General features: G+C 27.3%; 1 protein-coding gene across 1 annotated transcript in view; it reads right to left on the bottom strand.

Annotated features, from left to right (window-relative positions):
* The window catches only part of LOC111626789 (latrophilin Cirl-like), a 100,025-nt gene that overhangs the window by 33,106 nt on the left and 49,966 nt on the right, over positions 1 to 16,953 (bottom strand). The window contains exon 3 of the mRNA XM_023370292.1: positions 118 to 313. Within this exon, the coding sequence (XP_023226060.1) occupies positions 118 to 313 (196 nt within the window). The remainder of the gene's footprint in view (positions 1 to 117; positions 314 to 16,953) is intronic.

Below are 16,953 nucleotides of genomic sequence, written 5' to 3'. Positions count from 1 at the left end.
AATAAATTTTAACATTTAAAAATTTTTCTTTTAAGTAAAAAAATTTTTTTTAAACTTTAAATAAATATTTATTTTACTTAGAAATATATTTACTAAACCATAAAATTTCTCTCTTACCTTTCGTATACGACATAATAGGATCTATGAGAAGTGCAGTCGACACTCCAGTCTAATGATCCGTGTTCATTACATATACTTATACTGAACCTTCCATAATTAGCCCGGATAAGGTGTATTAAATGACCTTCATCGCATGAAATGTGAAGTTCGCTACCTTCGCAAGCGTATGCTGTTCTGTACTTTGGTCTCTCCACTAGAAAATTTAAAAGAAATTCCATTAATAATAACATCTTAGAAATATTTAACCTAGATAAATAACATGATTAAATTCGTTAAAAATAATAATAATAAAAATAAAAATAAAAAATTTGAACCACGTCTTAAAGTTTTGTTTGAATAATTTTGTATGGTCTCATATTGCACTTTTTTTTTAATATATATATAAAAAAGGAAAGAATAATCTAGGCAATTTTTCATTTTTTATTCGAGAACAATAAAAATGGAGTCCTCCCCTTTTAATAAAATCACCTGAATGCTTCTTGGTTACGTGAGTGAGAACGTAGGAAAAAAATCTAGTAAAGTAAAACATAACAATTTCATATCTCAAAGGCGAAACAATATGCAACAGAGCTATAAATTTTATACATTTTTCCATAAATTTAAGTTAATATTGGGATGGAAATAATTTCGTTTGTGACCCATTCATCAAGTACTAAAAAAACAAACAAATTCGATTGTACTTTTAACGAAATTACATTGCTTTTTTAGCCATTAATAATCTTAATAAAATTTATATTAAGAAACATTTAAAAGTAGGAAAATGCGACAAAACTAAGATTTAAAAAAGAAAAAAAATAATAATAATATGAGTATAAACAAGTGACGTGTGATTCCCAGAAGAGAGAAGCAAAGAACCGTGACAGTTTCATATTAGAAGAGTTCTCGCATCCAACCGAGTAAGAGATAACAAATCGTAATAATTTACCAAAGACATGTCGGCCATCTGAAGAAGTGGAGGAATCATTATCCATTGGGTCCCAGGTGGCATTCAAGGCATCAGGTTGAGACCAAGCGAAAATTTATAGACCACCTAGGAAAAGTATGATGAGAGTGAAAAAGGAGGCTTGAGAATACCAGAAACGGAAGCGATAAGAAAATAAAAGGGGGGATAGAAGAGAGAGCGAGAGAGATAGAATATTGAAAGAGGTACCAACATAGCACCAAGATAAAAATTTCTTATCGGGTTTTACTGCTGACTGTCATAGCTTCTTGCAATATTACGATCTCATCTCATGGGATGTCTTCCAAGTACTATACCTCATCATCTCATTTCTTCACGATAAGAGGGATGTGGCAACGCCCATCTAACATGGAAGAAGAAATCAGATTTTGGGTTCTTTCTCCAGGTCACGCGATGTCCAGTTGAATACCGTAACCATGTATTCAGACTTAAAAGTAATATTTCTGTCCCCATAGAGAACATAGATCAATTTATTTTTGAAGTCTTTTCAACTGAATTTCGAGCGGAACTGAAACAACACATCAAGACTTTTTTCGACAATAAATTCTGAACTTCTTCTTTTTTTAAGTCTTTTTTTCTTTCACGTGAATCAAAATATAAATTCTAAGCAAATAATTACATTGAAAAATATAATAAAATTAACCAAAAAATTTTAAGTTTTGTATTAGAATTTCATAGAAGATAAAATAAGAATTAAATTATCATAAATATAGAAGAAAAGTAATGAATTTAAAAAGAACTTCTTTAATTCCCTATTGGAAATGTATGATAATTTTAACTTAAGTATAAAGGTTAAAGCAATTTATAAATATTAAAATAATTGAATTTATTCAATATTAAAGAACTTTTAAAAAATAATTTAAACCCCAGAAGTTTATAATGTATAGCAATAATTGAATGAGCCGTAATATCCTAAAGACATTCGATTTTCTCTTTCAAGTTTATTTAAACTCGAGTTCTAAAACTTTTAACAACATTTTTGAAAATATATTAAAGTTTGTTAAAAAGTTTCAGTGCTTGATTCCCTCAGGAAATTTTCGAAAACAAAACAAAAGTTAAAAGTATTCCATCGTTTCTACTTTCCTATGACTAAATGTAGGATATTTCTTATCGTTTTAAGATCATTATTCTGTGTCCCAATTGGAGAGTATGAAAGATGATACCAAACTAAAACGATTACTTTCTGAAAGGAAATCTAATGGTTTCCGTTTAGAAGCCTATACACACTTATGATAACTTTATTATATTATATATATATATATATATATACCTATAGCTATACATATTGTATCCTCATCATATGTTAAAATGATAACATTTGGCTTAAAGGTATCCGAAAATGGAAGTGCATCATTTACAAAATGCATTCACATTTACAGAGATAATGAAATATTTTGATTTTCTCCATTGAATTATCTCCCATTTCGTAGTATTATATTATTTATTTCTCGCTCATTAATTTACTAATTTATCATCTAAAATTGAATATAATCACGTTTAAAACACAAAAGAAACTTTAGTAATAATTAAAAAAAAAAAAGAACGTAATATATTAGTTTAATAAACCGTTAATTTGCTTATTCAGCATCTATGTTATATAAAATATGCATTTGTAGTATTAAAACAATAAAAAAAATAATAATTTTTTATGCAAGAAAAAGTAAGACTTTCTTTTGCATTTTCGTAACTATACTTTAACTCTTTCTACTTAATAATTTTTAAGAGGGATTAGAGAGAGAGAGAGAGAGAGAGAGACTAGAAGTGCCTATATTCAGGAAAAGTGCGCGCGTAATGATCCATGCTATGAATATAAAATAAAAATAAAAAAAAAGTCCCCACTTATGTATCAAGAAATCTCTCGTTCTACTATTACTTTACTCTCTCTTTAAGTGAAGAAATATCGACTGTGCAATAGAGATAGTGGTTTGTAACAAACAAGATTTTTGGGAGGATAACGACCACATTCAGGAAATCTTTTGTTAGAAATGTATCATCCGACTCATTTAGAAGTTTGGGAAAATTCTGTGTTACAAAAGACACGCTTGTTCCCTCTATTTACACAGTAGGGCGCTTCTGTCAAAAAGTGTTTATCTTCTTTTCAATTCGATGGATGGCACAAAATCTTCTTCGATTGTACAAATTTTTGACAGTCGGCACACGTTTGTTTGAAATTTTTCTTTTTTATTATTATTATAAGTCCGAATCTATTTTTCTATTGGTATGGTTCGCTTTTACAAACCTTTAAAGCTTAACCTATATATATATATATATATATATATAAATTCTCTATTGATAATTTTAGATTTCAACGAATACGATAGCTTTGAAATCCAAGAGCTAAAAGAAGGTATGTAGAAATCAATTTTAGCAATTCAAAAGTGTTAAAGGAATACTTAAACATTCAAAAATACATCCTAAACTTTAACTTTATATAGTTTTTATTACTTTTAAACTGAATTATTTCGTAATATGAAGTATAGTATATTAAGAAAATATAAATTAAGTAATATCAAAAGGCTTTTAAACGAGATTAAATAATCTTCTCTCATTTACTTTCTCGAAAAAGTAAATTCGGTAGAATTTCTGCTTAAAGGTTGACATTCACAAATATGACCATGGTTAAGCCGCATCTGTTGCCGAAGTTCTCCCAAGAGGAATGAGATTCTTACATGGAAACCCCAGGAGACACTTTGTCCTTTTTTTTGGTCGTTGGTTTTTCTTCAAAGACGAGAATGTTATTCTAGTATACGGACATACTTCCAGAGTTTCAATAACCTAAACCTGCGGTCCTTACAGCAAAAAAAAAAAACAGTTTTTTTTATTTTATTACATAAGCTAACAACAGTCAAGTTTCAATTGGCAAAAAAATAAAAACTTTTTATATTGGCAGTTTCTAAAATTATCAATTTTATGGCTTAATTAATTTATTTTATTTAACGTAGATAAACTTTAAAATAATTGAATAAAAATAAGTATAATTAAATTTTCTTTAATGAAAAGTATAATTTAATACAATGATATGTTTAAGAATTAAACTTGATATAAATTTAATAACTTTTTAATAAATATATAGAGAATTTCAATTAACTTTTTCGTTGTTTTTGGTATATAGAAACTATCGAAGCATTTAACTAAGACCAAGAAAATCATAAACAGATGTCTTCGTAACAATTGAAACAACATCAAATATAAACTTCCAATTAAAATTTCATTTAAAAAAGATTATAAAATTTTCCTTTACGATCCGAAAAAGCTCATTATCTTCAAACAATCCAAGCGATCATCAATCTAATTAATCTAACAATCCTTATAATTCGAACATCCTTTTGCTTGCATCATCTCTCTTTAACTCGATCTCGAAAATGAGATAGTCAGATAAAAGTCGATAAGCATAATAATTTATAATAAAGCGCAAAACTCAGTTATGTCTTCTTCTTCTTCTTCTTCTTTTTTTTTTCCTTTCTTAATGTAGAAGATATTTCATCCTTGAAGTCGAATGCGATAACGTCCTTCATCTTCCAATTATCCAAACAACATTTCGATTTGATGTCTTCCCTTCATAAGACAAAAGAAAAAGAAAGATAATAACTCGACTGACAAAAGTAACCGATGGATACCCTTCCCTTTCGTTGGTTTTCATCCTTGTAATTAATCCTACATTTACGATGTTCTCGCAAAGATACTTTATCAAACTCAATTAAGCTTACACTGTATTGCTCCTATCTGACAGTAAGATATAAGAATGAACCAAATGAAAGATGGTATCTTCTTCACTAAGTGCAATGTCTGATTAACTAGATTGAAACATCGTATATGAACTATATTTTCTCTCTCATCTTCTATCTCTTTAAGCTAATAAGTATTTAATTTTTGAAGACAATTTTCGATAAGAAATGATGGAAATGATAACATATACTCTGTTTTCTGTCACTAATAATGTACGTGTACTTATAAAATCTTAAGATTTCGTTCGGAAATATTCATTTTAAAACGTTAAATTTATATCCTGTAATTAAAAAGATTAATTAATATGGTACAAGAAAAAAAAAAGAACTTAAAATATAGGAAAAGCAAGCATAAACTGTTTAACGTGAGAATATAAAATAAACTAAACATAAATGAAGAAAGCCAATACATTATATTATCTGATAAAGAGCAGAAAATGTTTAATTAGCATAAGATCTTTATAATTTCTGATAATGGTAAATGGCATAATCAAAAATCATCAATGAATCAATTCCAGTTAAGAAATTGCAATGTCAAGTTTCTCATTAACATTGCTTACGAACATTNTATTCGCGAAAAATATATAAAAATTATTTATTTTATGGTTTAAATTTTTTAGAATAAGTAGAAAAAAAAAATAATAAAAAATCAATTTATTTTCAGTTTAGTATTGAAATGGGAAAATGTTACGTCTCAAGTGTGAAAAAGAAACAGTAATTGACTGTAACGTATGGCACAAGATAAAGAAAGTTGTCGAAATACCGGAAAGATTAAATTCCTAACAAAACAGCTGGCTTGTATCCCAATGAATCTATTCAAAAGAATTTCTCTCCCCTTTTTTTTTTCCTGATTTTTTTAAAATTAGAATTTAGGCTATAAACAATTTTATTCTATAACGTGATTAAACTATAAAACCGAGTAAATATAATAACTAAGGTGTTAATACTTTTAAAAAGAGAGTCATTAAGTCATTACAAAAGACATAAAGAAAAGCAAAGGTTATGGTTTAGAAAAGAAAAGTAACGAGACTTATTTTTAGCGAAAATTCGTTCAATTTTAAAAGTGTAAATAACCACCAAGGGATAGAGAAAACCTTTTCACGTTTTCTACAAACCAGAAAATAGGTGAAATGTGTAGAAAACCGTATTTGACGGATGATAGGAAAGAAAACCCGAGACAAGCGTGACGATCGCGAAGAATCTATCGTTCAAAATCGATCCGTGATGTGTTTTTCTGATTTTTCACAATATCCCAAAGATTTGTTAATTAAAATTCTTCCACTCTTCCAATTTAAATATTCCTATTTACTACATTTAATTATTATTACTTTTATACACATCGATTTCTTTATACATTAAGCTATTTACAATTACTATTATCATTTATATCGTGTTTAAATTTACTCTTTTTTGAAATTCACGTTTTAACTTTCTTTCCTCTCATGCACTTTTATTATAAAATCTCAGTTTCGTGTGCTTTGCTATACAGTATATATATACGAAATTCATCAAATATAATGCTATTTATGCTAGTTTTTTTTTTCCTGTTTTATGTGCTTCGTCGTGTGTTTTTAACTTTTCCACATGCACACACACACGTGCATATTTCCTTTCACTTAATACACTTTTTATTTCACGCAATTTGACTTTCTCATCTCGTGCGTTTTAACTCCTCCCCCCAATGAGGCATGTGTTATTTTTCTCAGATTATAGTCTGCATGTGAAAAGAAAGGGAACAAGAAGAACACTAAGTTTATCAAGAAATTTATGCACCTTCTCGAGCTATTGAAATGGACTCGACTAAACTTATAAATAAAATAAATAAACATATATATAAATTTTAATCAGGTCGTCAAAATACTTATTAGGACAGGATGATCGATCGATCAATCATGTCGTGTCCTAGCGTATGTCGGTTAGTTTAGTCAGGCGTAGAGAAAGAGCCGGCAGCTATTTTTTTTTTTTTTTTTTGCTAGAAATGTCATAACGTTTATTTGGCAGGTAATTCCACGTGTAAAACCACTTCAGTATGGAGGTGCCGTCGGTATTTGTTGGATTTAACTTATCAAATATTAACTTTTTAATGATTTTTCTATTATCTAAACAAATTTGTTTACATAACTTTGCGATTCTTTTTTTTTCTTCTTAAATTCCTTTGTTTACATTGTTTTCCTTTTCCTCCTCCTCTCTGTTTATTTAATTGTTGGCACAGACAAATTTATTAAAGACGATTCGAATTTACTTTTCTTATGAGATAATAAATTAATTTATAATTTTCATTATGTTAAGCATTTTACGTGTTTATCGATCTGTTTACTGGAAAAATTCTAAAATTCATTTATGACCGCTAATATAAATCTTATTCGTATATTAAACATTATTATATATGGAAAGAGAGAGAGAGAGAGCGTGTTAAGAAATTAATTTTATTAAACTCGATTTTGACGTCATTTAAAGATTCCACGAGGGTATTCAACTCAAACTTGACTCGTATAAAAGTATTAAAAATCTTATATCAGACTTTGGCATCACTAGAAGCGTTTATAGCAATACCTCTTTACTAATTACTTACTTTTAAATGGGTATTAAAGGTTCAATCCAAACCAAAAACCTTATCAACTGAGGTCAAATTGGAATATAATCTCTGAAATCATAATAACCAATCCCTATTCATCTTATATTCGATATATCAATCAATTCTTATCTACAATCGTTCAATCGAAGCCCATTCGATGGTTCTAATCAGAGAAAATTTCTCTAGAAGAGACGGGAATTGAGTTTAAGTGACGTTTCCACTCTTCTCGTTAACTCACATTCTTTCAATTATGCACACTTTAACCACCTGTGTAAGGCGCCATTACTGCTATAGAAGCATCCGGACATCCATAATTTGCTAGTAGTGGTGAGAGACCATTAGAATTATAGTAAAGAAATGTTGGAACCGGTTTTCGGATTGATGAGAGAGAGTCTAGGAGTAACGTCCTGAATTTCCTGACTCTAGTCTACTCTAAGAGAAACCAAAACAACTTTTAATTAATTTTATCTTATCTAAAAATTAAATTAGATGTTTCAAAAATCGAGTAACGATTCCACCTTTCAAAAACACACGATTTTCATTTAAAATTCTTCAACATTTTACTAATTTAAAGTAAAATGTGTGATAATTCTATAACGCATGAAAATTTAAAAAAAAAAATCTTTTTTTTTTAAGATTTTTATTCGCGAAAAATATATAAAAATTATTTATTTTATGGTTTAAATTTTTTAGAATAAGTAGAAAAAAAAAATAATAAAAAATCAATTTATTTTCAGTTTAGTATTGAAATGGGAAAATGTTACGTCTCAAGTGTGAAAAAGAAACAGTAATTGACTGTAACGTATGGCACAAGATAAAGAAAGTTGTCGAAATACCGGAAAGATTAAATTCCTAACAAAACAGCTGGCTTGTATCCCAATGAATCTATTCAAAAGAATTTCTCTCCCCTTTTTTTTTCTTGATTTTTTTAAAATTAGAATTTAGGCTATAAACAATTTTATTCTATAACGTGATTAAACTATAAAACCGAGTAAATATAATAACTAAGGTGTTAATACTTTTAAAAAGAGAGTCATTAAGTCATTACAAAAGACATAAAGAAAAGCAAAGGTTATGGTTTAGAAAAGAAAAGTAACGAGACTTAAGCCAATAATTATAGGAATTCGTATAGCCAAGGCTCTTATTAAGAAAGTTCAGTTTAGTTATTGCAAGAATTAAAAAAAAAGTAACAATCGGCTAACTTCTACAGACTTTATAAAGATTTAACTAATAAAAGTCTAACTTTTAATTTGGGTAGAGTAAGAAATTACAAAGATCAAAACATTAAAAGTTTATAACACTTTTACTAAAGAAAATTACGATAAAAATTTTTAAATATTAACAAAAATACGTTCATAATATACATCTTCAGTTCTTTGTAATCTTCCTTTTATAATTACAAGCTTTTATATATATATATATAAGGTAAAGTTTTTGTATATTTTAAAGTTCTTATTTATGCAAAAAATAAAAGGAGAAACATTTGTTATTTTGTACGAATACTTAAAATGTAATATTAAAATCTAATGATTGGTTTCGGATTGAAATTTATATAAAGTTTATATAATAAAAAAAAACTAAGAGTATATAACGTTTAAAATAAAAATTTAGATCTTCACGAACCACAAAGGAAAAACTTAGTTGAAAAATTTATATTTTTTCTTTATTCTTTTTGAGGTTAGTAAAGTGTCGAGTTTATCAAGAAAATTTAGAAGTTTAGTAATAAGCAACGATGTGAAAAATACACGTTGTAGCAGATGCATGTTCTGTGATGTAGCAAATATTTGCTGGTTGGTGAAAATGTCCGTTGTAAATCACAACTAACGTGTTCCTTTCCGATCATTCTTCCTATCTTTTTCTTTTCTTTTCAGCTGTAAGCACGAACACCCATCCACCTCTTTCCACCTTCGGGCATTTCCTCACTTATTGGCGGCAATATTGTTAACATCTTTGCTGTCATGGATCGAACGACTAACCACCCGCTGAATCAATGTGGAGTGAAACATCGTTAAATTTCTCAACATGATTGCCCTGCCTTGTATGTTGTGTTCGCTATCCTTTTTAAAAAAACTATTCAATAATGTCTCGCTAGATACGTTATACACGGAAAGCTTTTTGGATTTTTCTCAGAAAATTATCATATGAAACTAAATTTCACTATCGGCAATATCTTCTTAAATTTTTATGGATTTTCTTCTCATTATATTAATAATTTTATAAAATATATCTTATACAAGTAAATCTTATTAAAGTTTAAAATATGCAAAACACAGGGGTGCAGCATTACTAAATTCTTTATGTAACAATGAAGAGAGGGAAAATAAAGAATTTTTGTATTAAAAACTTTTATGATTTTTTCGTAAAATAGATAAGTTACTTTTACCACAATGTTGATTATTCTCTAGGATAATTAAATTTGCATTACACTATTAATATATTACGATGCAGCCAATTGCACGGGAGCTTTGTGCATTCATGATAAAACATTGTATGCATATAAGAAAGAAAACCGTGAACGCCCATACATTGGAGCTTCAAGAAGACAAGAGATTTGTAGCAGGTGTGTCTACTTCATTTGGACTTTCCAGACGTTGTTGGTGCATTGAACCCATCTGTCCGGTTTGCGTATGCGAAGGAACTATCACTCCTTAGACTCACTAACAAACATCTTATGAAAGAATTTCATAATTTGGATAAATTCGATCTCTAAAAAAAGCAGAAATTTTAATATAATAATACTTAAGAAACAATCTAAGTATACCAGGAGATAGTTTTTGCAATATGTGAAATTAATATGATACCATATAGAATGAATATAGCCTATATATATATATATATTTTTTTAATTCTTGGCAATGATAATATAATTTAAACATAAAGCATTCAGCGAAATTCAATAAAAAGTATTAACAAATAAAATTTCTTTTAAATTCACTGATAAAATATTATGATTTTGATTATGCAAGGCGTCGCAAAATCGTGCTGCGTGTCATCTAAAATTGCAATTTAGGTAGGTTAATGGGCAATAATACATTTAAATGTCTCGGGGTCGTGCTTAAACATTTTAAAATACTCTAATTGTTGGTTACGGAGATGATAAAACTCACATTCGTTGCATTTTGATCATTTTATATATGCATTTTTAACATACCAATATAATCAGACATATAATAATTTGTTTGTATTTTTAAAGAAACATAACAAAGTAATGTAATATTATATTTTGTATTAATATTAATACAAAGCATAACTTTGTACCAGCAAATTTTTATTTATTTATTTATATAACACGAGTCGATAGTACTTGCAACTCAATATTCTTATCGATATCATATTTTAAACATAAAATTTGTTACAAAATATCGACATAATGTATGTTTTTATATACTTTATTGAAGATTCTATAACAGGCTTAAGATATATTCTAAACAAATCGATGATAAGAACAATTATAAAATTAAATAATTCACAAAAAAACAGTTATTTTTTTTTCCTTACTTATTATATTGTTCTCATTCTCGGCGATAATGAGTCATTGTGAAAAATCGATAAGCAGAAAATTTCCTTTCTACTTAAACAGGGAAATTTCTCATTCGTTTTCTCGGGAAAAATCTTTCAATCTTTAAAAATTAAGATAAGAGAGACAAAACCATTTATCAGATGATATCTTCATAAAGATGAACGGACACACAAAAGATTTGCATTCACTTAACATTGCTTTATTTAAAGGAGCAATGTAGACAATTTTTGTATTCCTCTTTATTCCTTTAATGCTCGTGATAATTATTTTAACCTTCCTATCTTTCCGAGATAAGACCGGATGGCCAAAGTTAATTATGTTAATTAAGTCTAATTAACGAGATATGACATAGTGTGCTAATCGACGACCTCAGACCCTCATCGCTGAGCCTCCTGATGATAAAATTTATGGAAAACTTCTGTTATTACGAATTTCCGATTATTCCTTTCTTGTAAAATGCAAATAATAATAATAATAATAATATATATTTTTTAATTTTATATCTTTAAGGTTACATATACAATATTTAATTACGAGTGGGTTTGGAGTTAAGATCAAGGAGATTGTTACATACGTTTTACATATAAGAAGGTTGTTAGTCATGCATTTTTCAGTCATGACAGACAGCTTAAATAGGAATTTTAATTGTTTTGATTTTGCTTCATCGTGGTTTTCGAAGGGAGGAAAAAAAATTAGATTATGAGTGATGTAAAAATAAGTTACCGAAGCGACCGAAATTGCATTTTTGTGCCCAGATTATTGAGATTTATTCGCCGGAATTTTGGTGTAAAATTGTGTTTGAATGTTAAAAAAAACCGATAAAAATGAGGTAAAAAAAAACAACTTATTTGTTGACTTTCAAGAGCAAAAGAAAATGAGGTGAAAAAAAGTTATTGTTAAATTCAAGAGCCAAGAAATTTGATGTATTTCTTCGAAAAACAAATTTTTACTCTTATTTTCGATGAATACTGATGTTTAAAAATGTGAAAAAAATGATTTAAACGCTTACTAAATTAAAGAAAACAATATATATATTTTTTAAAATAGAGAATGTAATGTTCTCTGTTAAAAAAATCGTCGAACAAACTATTAAAATGAAAAAAAAATGAGCTATTATAAAGTTAACTTTAACTAAACCACCAACGATCAAAATAAATTAAATCAGATAAAAGATCAATTCTGTCCATTTACAATCCAGATGGTGGAAAACGCATTTCACTCAATAGTTACGTCAGCAAAAATCAATGAAATCACATTTGAACCGAAATCATTGATGTCAAGGAAGGAAATTCGTTTATTGTTCGTCAATCAATAGGAATTAACTACCTTTGCTCGAAAATAATGTTAACAAAATAAACTTATTGTCTTTTATCACAACGAATTTATCATACTTTTTAAATAATGTATATATATAGAACATTTTAAAATATAAATAAAAAAATTATAGATTATTTCTTTACGCGACAAAAATTTATATATGTTAAAATAATTAATGTATGCTGCATAAGATAATTGTTAAAATAAATAATTATAGCATATTTAATGAACATAATCGAATTAATCTTGTTGAATGCATCTTAATTAATGAAATTGTTTGTCTTCTGGAATAAAGTCTAAACAGAATACAGTAAATAGCATTGGTGTAATCTGACCCGGTAATTTTCTAATTAAATTAATTACATTCTTTTATTAATAGGTTATAATATCAATTAAGTAAATTATAATAAATCTTAAGGTCGTGGGAGGGCTTTTTTTCGCGTATTTGTCTGTCTACGCTCGTTTACTTTTGTATTAATGTCTAATTTAAAGAACCCCAGTCATGTACTGTGCAGTTGTAATAAAGTCTCTTGAAGGATGTTATGAAGGATGATTATGAAGTAAGCTAATACTATTATTAAAAAAAATAATAATAATAAAGCCTGTGTTAATGGAGTTGCATGATGTGTTTTTATAGTAATAACCAAAGTCTAGATCGCATTGGAATGGATTAGTTTAGAGTGAGAAAAGAGAATTATCAGTTATTATAGGTAGATTAATATGAGACGAACGAAAGGTTATTAGAGAAAAGATATCGAAAGCAGTATTTTGTTGGCGATAATAGCATTAGAAGCTCAATAACAGCTTGGTTATTATATTAGTATCAAGTTACTAAAAGTGCTATTATTGTAATTTATCACTAGTAAGTAAGCATTGCAGTTGATATTTGTCATATTAATATAACTTTTGCTGATGGTAGTTTTAAAATCTTATAAAATTGATGTTATAATAGCATAAAATCCATAATATCTTAGCATTTAGAAAGAAAATAGCGTTATTTACTCTCTGTATAACATTTACTAAAAGCAAAAATGATGCTTTGTTATTATAACAGTGGAAGAAATGGCAAAGTAATTATTATAACGGGGAAATGTTCTGTTTTATACTTCTTGTTGTAATAGCTGAAAAGAAACAAAACGGTGCTTAGTAGCAGTAACTGCAACAACATCTGGAGCAACAAAGTGACGTTTTATTACTGTAATAGTCCTCGAAAAAGCAAAATTACGCTTAATTAATGTAACCAAGTTATCAAAACGGCATTTAGTTCCTGTAAAAATCTCCAAAAATCAAATTTGTACAATATTAATCACTTACGAAAGTATCAGCAACTTCAGAGGAGGAAAAAAAAAAAACAACACGAAATGAAAAATATACAACACATATATTTCATCATTATTATTAATGAAATTTATATAAAAAACAGTTAGTATCTTATTTTTACCAATCTGATAAATTATATTTTAATTTAGTAAGACGTATTGATTGATATAAATCCTCTCTTGCAATTTATCAAGTATTACAAAAAAAAAAAAAAAAAAAACTATTTTCTCCAACGAATCAAACAAAGTTTGTCTTTAAGAAAATCACAAAATTGTCTTCCTAGAAGAAAAGGAAACAAGAAGAAGAAAAAAGAATTCCTCTCCCTACACTTTCTCTCACTTGACTATCGGATTATCCATGATAATCTTTAAGTCTGAACTACAAGAAGTATCCATCAATCACTAAAAACATCGACCAACAACATCAGGCAGTTTCAAATATTTTTTTTTTCTATTTTACTTCAATCGAAGAGTTTAAGAGACTAAAAAAGAAAGCATTTTCGAACTTGTAATTCCTTATATTCGTTTTTGTCTAATCCCGTTTCTTTTCTTTTTTTTATTATTATTTTTATTTGAAATCGTTTATTATTATTATTTTTTTTTTTTATTAAAATATATCTTTACCAATCAATTTAAATAGATCAAGTTAGCTTTGACTTAAGAATAGATTCGGATATTTGTTGAGATTTAACTGAATTAAACCGAGAGTAAATATAGATAAATTATTTTTCACAGTTTATATATATACTTTTCCTATTATATTAAATAACAATAAAGATTTATAATTTACCGAAAATGTTTTAGATTTATTACCCTTTTTTTTTATTACAACTTTACAATTGAATTTGAAAGGTTTCTCTGTAAACAAAAATGTTATTTCTTTTTCTTCTATTTTTGCAGCTGTAATACTAGGGTTTCCACCTTCGTAATTAATAACAACTTTCTTTTTTTATAAGTTAATCCCCTTCTGATGTGAGATTATTTGGAAAGGATGGGGAAGAGAAAGAATCGAGCAAGGATTGAAGTGGCAAAAGCATAACTCTTTACCACGCTGCCGCAAGGGTGGTTCACAATAAAAATGCCGAAAGTATCTTATCCTCTAGTGGATAAACATCTCTCAACAATTTGTAAACAATTTTATAATTCATTGTATTTCGTTCCTCTAACAAAATCCTTTTTATCGTTTCGTATTATAAAAACAATCATTATAATTTTTTATTTATTTATTAATTTTTTAAACTAACTTTCTAAAGGTTTAAACGTTTAATTATTAATACTTCATACCTATATATAGAAAATAAAAATCATATTTACCATTTAATAATCTCGTATATTTTAAAGTTATTATTAAGATAAATGCAAAGATTAAAAATAAATATTTCAATATCTCTTCTACTCGATCCATTACTTCGCTTGAAATATTCAATAATTTACATGTAGGAAGTATATTTATACAAGAATACATTTGTTATTAAGATATCAAAATTGAATTAATAATAAAATATCTCTTCATTCTTAATTCTGAATAACGAAAACTCGTATAAGAATTTTTAAAAAATCAAAGTAGATTTACTAGTTTTTTTTAAGGGGGAAAATTTTCAGAATTCCAATAAAAATGTAAAATATTCAAATAATAATAAAGTGAACTGAAACATATAATAGTATAAGAATAGATTATTTTTTTTATTCTCACTTCTCTGTCGACTATAGTGACAGAATAAGATTTTTTACCAGAAGACCCACTGAGAGAAAAATGGCAACGATTAGGTATGGTTGATTGCGATGACAGTGATGATCTGTAGTGGACCACACGCATTGGAGATAATAGATTGTGGTATAAACATAGCCACCTTCTATGACGTCTATAAAGATGCCGAAACTTGTACATAAACAACACTTTCTCTAATTGGAAAAGGCGTGCCGAATATTGATGCTAGAGATCGTAGACCTCTATAGTTATTCAATTATTGAGCATGGTTTAAGGATACAGATTTTGCAACTTCGCTAAATATCCAGCATTGATGCTTAGTAATGGTCGAGTAACTACATTGTCACCGTAATATTATAATCAGCAACAGAATAACTGAGTTATGATAATAGCATTGGCATAGAAATAATGATTTTAATTATTACATTACCGAAATCGTTAAATTTTTCAGTTTATAGCCTTACTGAAAAGAAAATGGTGTATTTTTATGAAAATGGAACAGTAAATGTATGATATTATTATGATAATAACAAGAAATATATAAGATTCGGTCGCTGTAATAATTTAGATGCTTAGTTAGAATAACAACAAAACTGCATCAAAAATAATGAGTTATTATTCTAGTAAAAATAAGATAAAAAATTCGAAAACAACAATTTATAGAAAATAATATCAATAGATAGTCTTAGTATTTACTATATCTATTATATAACTGCATTAAAAAGTATAGAATCGTTATCTTAGAAGAGCAGTTACATAAAGAAGAAAATTTTACTAGCCGATTTGTAATATTTAATCTGTTTAAAAGCAAACTTTAAATAGAAGCGATATCAATAAAAGTTGCTAAATTTATTACAATATTAAAAAGAAACTTGGAAATATTTTTCCAGATAATCGTACAATTGTGCGAAAGTATATTGACATAGAAGAATGTAGAGAAATTTCTATCGATAGGGACGTTTTTCCAATAGTTAATTTCAAAATTTCTCCGTTATATAATATCGAATGGTGTTGCAAAGATCAACAAAAATGCATTAGCGAAATTTTACTCTTTGCAGAAAGTCATCATTAACCTCTTTCCCTTTAGTGGGTCTCATATAATGATGCTTCAATAATAGAGATTTTTCTTTTTTAAAAAAAGTACTAAACACGTTCCACCGTACGACTGTACTTTAATAGTTAAACTATTGGAAAAAATACCAGAAAAAGATTTGATATTAGAAAACCAAAAAAATGATGAAAAGCTGGTTGATATTTAGATTTTTCACGTCATCAGCATAGTTGGCATAATGGAATTTATATTTTGTTGGCACTTTTGGTCGAAAATAAAGAGTAAGAGAAAAAAAAAAATTTAAAATTTGCAGGAAAGTGAATTTTAAAAAAATGAAAAAAAGAAAAAAAATTGTTTTAGAGAAAAATAGTAAAATTTTTTACTGAAAAATAGAAGATTCCAAACGTAAAGATATGAGAATTTTGCAAAAAAATATTGTAAGAATTTAGAGAAAGTGAGAAAAAAGTAGGTTATAAATTTTATATTGTGTTTTAATATGAAGTTATAAATTCAAAAAAACATTTAAATTTTGAGAAATATATTTTATGAATTTTATGTATTTTTATTTCATTTATTATATAAAAATGAAATAAACTAACGAAATTCAAAAAGAAAATGTTTTCTTCTGTAAAAAAAAAAAAAAATGCACATTATCAA

Source organism: Centruroides sculpturatus, unplaced genomic scaffold (genome assembly GCF_000671375.1).
Source record: "Centruroides sculpturatus isolate CEXI.00-Female unplaced genomic scaffold, Cexi_2.0 scaffold388, whole genome shotgun sequence".
Taxonomy (NCBI): domain Eukaryota; kingdom Metazoa; phylum Arthropoda; class Arachnida; order Scorpiones; family Buthidae; genus Centruroides; species Centruroides sculpturatus.
Note: the sequence above shows the minus strand (reverse complement) of the source record. Positions and strands in the feature narration are given on the sequence as shown.